The 7,371-nt window shown below is 43.0% G+C and overlaps 1 protein-coding gene across 2 annotated transcripts in view; it reads left to right on the top strand.

Moving 5' to 3' along the window:
* Lmod3 (leiomodin 3) overlaps nucleotides 1–2,234 on the top strand; it is a 14,488-nt gene extending 12,254 nt beyond the window's left edge. The window contains exon 4 of one of the 2 annotated variants that reach the window (XM_029535195.1): nucleotides 1,875–2,234. In XM_029535195.1, the coding sequence (XP_029391055.1) occupies nucleotides 1,875–1,901 (27 nt within the window). In that variant the 3' untranslated portion in view covers nucleotides 1,902–2,234. The remainder of the gene's footprint in view (nucleotides 1–1,874) is intronic. The other variant, XM_021191314.2, reaches the window with a different exon arrangement.
* The last annotated feature ends 5,137 nt before the right edge of the window (nucleotides 2,235–7,371 follow it).

Genomic DNA, 7,371 nt, shown 5'->3' with positions numbered 1-7,371 from the left:
TGGGATTTGAACTCTGGACCTTCGGAAGAACAGTCGGGTGCTCTTACCCACTGAGCCATCTCACCAGCCCCACACTTTGCTTTTTAAAATGTTATTTATTTAACCTCCACGTGCGTGTTTAAATACATACAGAGATCACACTGTTTTAGCTATTGGTTGCAGGTTTACAAATTATCTAAAGCATTCCATGTAGTTTTTAAAAGTCCCATTGCTCTTAATTATTGGTATTTTTCGAGGGTAAACCCTACCCAGACACAGCCACCCCCTTCCTCTTGAAGTCTGACACCAGAAGTGCAGAGGATCAGAGGCATATGGGGACTTCCCTTAGCCTGAAGAGGATATTGGATGACCCCTCTGGAGGGCAGGGCACTGTGAAACATTCCTCCCCAGAGGACATGGACAAAGAACTGACTGCAAGCAGAGCCCACAAGGGCTGACAGGTGCACATGGGCAGGGAAGAGGAAAAACATGCTCAGCTGTTAACTCTGAGCGTCTTAGCACCGTCAGCATCTTCTGAAAATGCACACACGATGGATGCTCGAGTCACCTCCTAAAGCAGAGTACCACTTAAAACTCTTGAAGAACTGGCTGGACTTGAGGCTGTTGCTATGCAACAGAAGCTAAATGTAGATTTTTTTTTAGAGTTGGACAGATGTGACTCTCTTGTAGTTATTTTGTCCTTGTGAAGTTTACCTAGATATAGTTTACTTTCTTTTTGAAAAATATATTCTGTTTTTAAATGTTACTGAAATATTAGAAATGTGCTTCAAGAAGGATAGACTGTGTGTGTGTGTGTGTGTGTGTGTGTGTGTGTGTTGGTGTGTGTATGTGCATGTATTTTCATGTCAGAGGTCAATCTCAAGTATCATATCTTGGGAGCTATTTACCTTGGTTTGTGAAACAGGGCCTCTAACTGGCCTGATAAGCTTGATAAGCAGGCAGAGGCTGGCCAGGGAGCTTCCTGGGTCACTGTGTCAATCTCTCGAATGCCGAGACCATGAGCAGGTGCCATCACTCCTGGCTTCTTAATGTTGTAGGAGACATCTAATTCATTTGCCACTCAAGCACTTTACTAAGGGAGCTATCTCCCCATCAGCCCCTAGAACATATATAATTTTTTATTATATGTAGATGCTTGTGTGTGGCTATGTGCATGTGAGTGTAGGTGCCTGGAGAGGCCAGAAGAGGGCATCAGATCCTCTGTTTGGAGCTGGAGTTTCAGGGAGTTGTGAGCGCCTAATGTGGGTGCTGGGAAGCGAATTCTGGTTGTCTGCAAGAGCTGTTTTTAACAACTGAGCCATCTCTCCAGCAGTTCTAGCCTTGTGACCTCAGGGAAGTCATGCCTGCTCAGAGGACCTCATCCTCCTCTTCCTCTTCCTCCTCCTCCTCCTCCTCCTCCTCCTCCTCAAAAGGCTGGTGTAGGACAGACATAGTGAAAGAATTGGTTTTTTTTTCATTTGGTTTTGTTTTTTAAAGTAATTTTCCCTGTTTATTGCTCACTCCCCTTATATAACTTGGTCTTTTAACACTATGGACTGGAAACTCTTACTGTCATTTTACAGTGGAGGAAAGCTATACTTAGCACCCACCAAGCAGCTACTAAACTCTTGGCACTAGGCTTTGAGCTTCCTTTGTTTCTGTGATCCATTTCCCCATAAGCCTTGGATTGGTAAATGCCCAATAACAATATTTTTTCATTATGTGTAGATGCTTTGGTTCTTTTGCCTCCATGGTGATTTTCGAGAGCAGTGCAGCCAATATTTCTAACATCGTCTGCATCCAGAATGTATGTTTTATGATTTTTGCTTTACAGCGCTTACATTTCCAGGATTCATCTTTTTTTTCTTCTTCTTCTTCAAATGCTTAAAACGCAGGTGCAACTGCCAAAGGAGCTGGCGTAGGAGGAGCAGGGTCACCTAGAACAAACAGCAAGATCAGCGCTGGAGGCCATTTCACAGACAGTGCAGGGATCAGACCTGGGGCCGTGGCTCCAACCAGGCTGGGGATGACACAGGCCCAAGAGGAAAGGGAAGGATACAGAACACCCATATTCACAGGCAACACGTTCTTCTTCTCAGAGTTTGACGGCCTTGCGTGAAAATTGTAGCGTGGTGCTTCTAGAAGCAGAAGCTAACCTCGTTTGGTAAACACTTTACTATTGTTTTCTTCTAGTGAATAACAATAAATATGAAGGAAGTGTTAACTGTCGAGCCCGCTTCCATTCTTTTCCTCCTCCCATCTCCTCTGTCATCACTGCATGGCATCTAAAAGGGAGTAAATGTGAAATGAGTGTCTGCAGCTTTCTGGAATAAAGGACTCTTGGCTAATTCTCAGAGAACCAGTGAAAAATCCCTCCTCTCACTCTGCTCATTATTGGTCTCCCTAAATACCCGACAAAAGCAACTTAAAGAGGGAAGGGTTTACTGTGGTTCATGATTTGAGGGTGCAGTTTATCATGGAGTCCCAGGTAAGGCACAGCAGCAGGAGCCTAAGGCAGTCGCATCAGTCACAGGAGGCAGAGGGAGATGGAGATGGTATTCAGTGGCATCCTCTCATGACGTTCAGTCTAGGACCCCAGGCCAGGGATGCTGCCATCCACATTCAGGGTTCATCTTCTCTCCTCAGTTCAGCCTCTCTGGAAAGCTCCCCAAGATGTGCCCACAGGTGAGCCTCCTAGGTGATTCTAAATCCAGACAAGCTGCCAGTGATGGTTAGTCAGCCTGAACTCTGCTCAGCATCTCCTTGCTGACTCCCTGATGTCTTGAAGTAGTCTACTGATACAGGTGTCTGTTAGGAGCAAAGCGTGCAAGTGTGGGGAAAACAAAGTGTGACCAGAGAAAGTCAGGAGAAAAGCAACCCCTTCATACATACAAATACTCTGCTGTGACTCCGAACTTAGGGACAGCTACAGGCAGCATGCTGTTTTACAGATAAAAATGTGGGGGTGCCAAATATTACAGTAATTGGCAGTTTTTACACACACACACACACACACACACACACACACACACACACACACACACACACACTTAACCTGAGTCTCTTCAGAACCCCTCTAAAGGACGCATGTCTACAGAATTAAACCCCTCATCCTCTGCTTCAGGATACCAGACCCTGGCGAGCCGATCCATTCTCTTCCCTTGAAAGTCTTACGTTGCTCCTGACAGAACATCCATCCTCCTACACATGCAGTGCATCTGTCCTCTTTGACTTTTCCATAGAAAAACCCAAGACATTCACCATCTATGAAGGTCCTGTCCAAACCCCCAACCACATGGCAGGTTCTATCCCTTCTGTAGAAGCGTTCCCAACAGCTCCAAGCCCTTTCCCTCCCTTCTTCCAAGTTTCTGCGGTTCTTAGCATTATAGTTAGGAGCTGCACAGAATTTGAGATACTTTAATAAAATCTCTAAAATAGTGAACTTTTCTTTATTTTTTTTTTTTTAAGTAATGAGAATACAGGAATTAGGAAATCAAGTTTTGGTGACTTTCTGGGGGTTTTTTGGTCTTTTTGTTTGTTTTGCTTTGTTTTTCGAGACGGGGTTTCTCTGTGTAGCCTTAGCTGTCCTGGAACTTGCTCTGTAGATCAGGCTGGCCTTGAACTCATGGATCTTGCTGTCTCTGCCTCCTAAGTTCTCAGATTAAAAGTGTGTACTACTACCCTGTCTTTTCTTTCTTTCTTTCTTTCTTTCTTTCTTTCTTTCTTTCTTTCTTTCTTTCTTTCTTTCTTTCTTTCTTTCTTTCGTACTTTCTGTTTTCTTACCTGAAAAAGAAAGCAACACCTCCCTTCTCTTCCCTATTAATAATCACAGATGATGTAGAGCAGGCAAAGTGGGCTGGGAGAGAATCTCTCTAATGCAGGGGTTCTCAACCTTGCTAACGCTGCTGGGACCCTTTAACACAGTTCCTCATGTTGTGGCACCACCTTCACCCCCATCAGAGGCCAAACCTACTGCATCTTGGAACCAGCAGCTAAACCCAAGTACCAGAAAGGACCCCATGGCTTGTCCTCAGCCAGAGTTACTCTCTAGCTACTTCTTAGCAACAGTTAATCAAAGCTTAGTCAGATGTACTTTCAGACCCTTCCTAACTGTATATCTTCTTGCTTCAGAGCAGCCACCTGTTGGCTTACAATAGGCATCCAGTTAAATGCTTACCAGGATAGACATCCCCTGACTTTCTCCCATTTTCCTATAAAACCTTGTCTCAATGAGAGTTCAAGGCTGCTTTACATTGAAGTCAGCTCTTTCGTGGTCTTTTGGGGTTCATGAAAGCTTCCTGGCACAACACCCCAACTGTAAAATTAGTTTTATTGCTATTTTATAACCATAATTTTGCTACTGTTATGAATTGTAAAGTTAAACCTGTGTTTTTGGATGGTCTTAGGCAATCCCTGTGAAAGGGTTGCTTGACCCCCAAAGGGGTCAAGACCCACAGATTAAGGACAACTGCTCTAATGGAACAAACAGTTTGTCATAGGAAGAACAAACTATGAAAAAATTCTGGGCTTTCTGGCTTGGTTTGATTTTGGTTTTAAAGATGGAGAATACAAAAGTGGACAAATTTATGTAGTTTTCAGTTAAGCAATTTTTTAAAATAACTATCAGATAATAGCTTTGTTATCCCCTTTAAAAATGTTATTTTTAGCTGTGCGTGTAAGAGCATGCACATGCATGTCCTAGCACAGGTTATGGTCAGAGGACCCCTCAGTGGAATCAGCTTTCGCCTTCCCAGTTATATGGATTCCAGAGATCAAATCAAGGTCAAGAGAGACACACAGAGAGGAAGCAGTTCCCACTGTGCTCTTTGTCTATCTATGATTTTAACTTGTTTTAAGAGGTAGTATTAGGGCCAGTGAGATGGCTCAACAGGTAAGCATGCTTGCTGCCAAGGGCTGACAACCTAAGTTCGGTCTCCAGAATGCACACAATAGAAGATAAGTGATGACCATACATCGTATTCTGACCTTCACATGAACACAATAAATAAATGCAAATTTTAAAATATGGTATTTAGAGCGGGGCAGTGGTGGCACACGCCTGTAATCCCAGCACTTGGGAGGCAGAGGCAGGTGGATTTCTGAGTTTGAGGCCAGCCTGGTCTACAGAGAGAGTGAGTTCCAGGACAGCCAGGACTGCACAGAGAAACCCTGTCTCGAAAACAAACAAACAAACAAAAAATGATATTTATACATCATGAGTTTTTTTCTGTTATTTTCTGTGATTGATGGTTTTAATTATCAACTTGACAGAATCTGAAATCACCTGGGAGACAGACCTCTGAGCATACCAGTTGGGGATTACCTTGATTACATTAAAGTGGGAAGATTTGCCCACTGTGGGTGGCACCATTCCCTAGATGAAAGCAGAGGTGGACAACACCATGCACTCGTCAATTCCTGCCTCTGACTGGGAGTGTAGTAAGTTCAGCAACTTCAGGCTCCTATTGCATTGACTTTCCCATGGTGATAGACTGTACCTTCCTTGAACTGTAAGCTAGCATAAACCTTTTCTTCCTTAAGTTACTTTCGTGTTGCAGGAATCTTTGTGGAATAAGCACTCTGACACCAATGAGAGTGGAAGAGAGGAGATGTCACTGGTAGACTGAAGCCAGTACATTTTGTGAAACACCTCAGTCCTGGGTCCAGTTTGTATTCTCATTTTAGATTCTAAAACAGCTACCCTGGTTTTAGGAATGACATTAAAGGGTCACAGCATTACGAAGGTTGAGAATCACAGCTTTGAAACCACAAGGATGTACAGGGCAAGCAAGCAAGATTTTACAGAAGTGCCAGTCAGCAGGTTGGTAAGGGCAATGATCCCTTGTTTCAACTGTCTCTCCAGGTCATTCTGTTCCAGACTGCAATGCAAGTAAATCATTAAACAGATCAATAAATCAGTCCCTAATAATTCGTCCTTTCTACCGTATCCTCTTTCATTAGGCAGAGTATTTTATCACAGCACCAGGAAGGGAAACTAAGAAGTCATCTATCCGGACCCCATTACTGGCTGTTGGAAATTGCAGTGAATATCTTTAAAATTCAAGCTATGACATTTGTGTCAGAATATATCACATTAAAATGGAAGGGGTTTATGAGCTGGGCATACATATTTAATCCTAGCACTCCCGAAGCAGAGGCAGGTGAATCTATGAGCTTAAGGCCATCCTGGTCTACAAGGTGAGTTTCAGGACAGCCAGAGCTGTTACCCAGAGAAAACATCTTGAAAACCCCCAAAAAACAAAAACAAAAACCCAAATACCAAAAACCCAAAACAAAAGAGGGAGGGTCTTAGGGATTTACTGCAGTGAAGAGACACCATGACAAAGGCAGCTCTTATAAGGACAACTTTTAATTGGGGCTGGCTTACAGGTTCAGAGGTTCATTTCATTATCATCAAGGTGGGAGCATGGCAGCATCCAGGCAGGCATGGTGCAGGATAGGTGAGAGTTCTACATCTTCATCTGAAGGCTGCTAGCAGAATACTGACTCCCAGGCAGCTAGGGTGAGGGTCTTAAAGCCCACACCCACAGTGACACACCTGCTCCAACAAGGCCACACTTTCTAATTGTGGCCACTCCCTGGGCCAAGCATATACAAACCATCACAGGGTTTAAATGTATATAAACCCATAGCAAGTTTAAAAGATTCTGCCAAACTTCAGTTGTTTTTCTAGCTTCAAATAAACACCTATAATGGGTTTTATTAAACAGCTTTCAAAATACAAGGTAGAAGTATTAAGTTTTTTCAGTTTTTTTCCAGGCTATCGCCAAGTTTCTTGATATTTAACACAGATATACATTGAATAAAATCTCAGTAAAATGCTTCCGACTTTATCCTTCCTATTTGGGTAATGCTACAGATTCTAAACCCTATCTGAAGCTCTGGGCTCAAGATAAGGCTTCAAATTGACTGAGAGGCTAAAACACATCAGAGTTGCCAGGGTGATCATTGGTTATTTAGGACACACAGAAGGGCTTTGGAAAAGGCCCCACCAATTATTCTTTCAACGTTAGGAAAACCTAAACGTCTTCTATTTCACCTGTGAAATCACTAAACTGGCAAACACCCACGTGTCATCTATTTCTTAATATATGAACCATAAAGGGGTAACTGTAGTGAAATACATAGGCTCACGCCATCCTATCTCCAGTACTATTTATGTAAGTGTATGGCTGCCATGCCCACTGTCAACAGCTTTGAGGTACAGGAGCTGTTTCAACTCCTTTGGCTTGGTCCTCTAGGGAAGCCTTACAGGCTCAAAAGATCACCTGTGGTTGTCCTCTCTGAACTCCTAAGGAATTAATAAAATACACGCTCATTTCTTTCTTTCTAAATGTTCTCATCTACTTAAAAAAAAAAAAAAAAAAAAAA

This window comes from Mus pahari, chromosome 2, assembly GCF_900095145.1.
Source record: "Mus pahari chromosome 2, PAHARI_EIJ_v1.1, whole genome shotgun sequence".
Taxonomy (NCBI): domain Eukaryota; kingdom Metazoa; phylum Chordata; class Mammalia; order Rodentia; family Muridae; genus Mus; species Mus pahari.
Note: the sequence above shows the minus strand (reverse complement) of the source record. Positions and strands in the feature narration are given on the sequence as shown.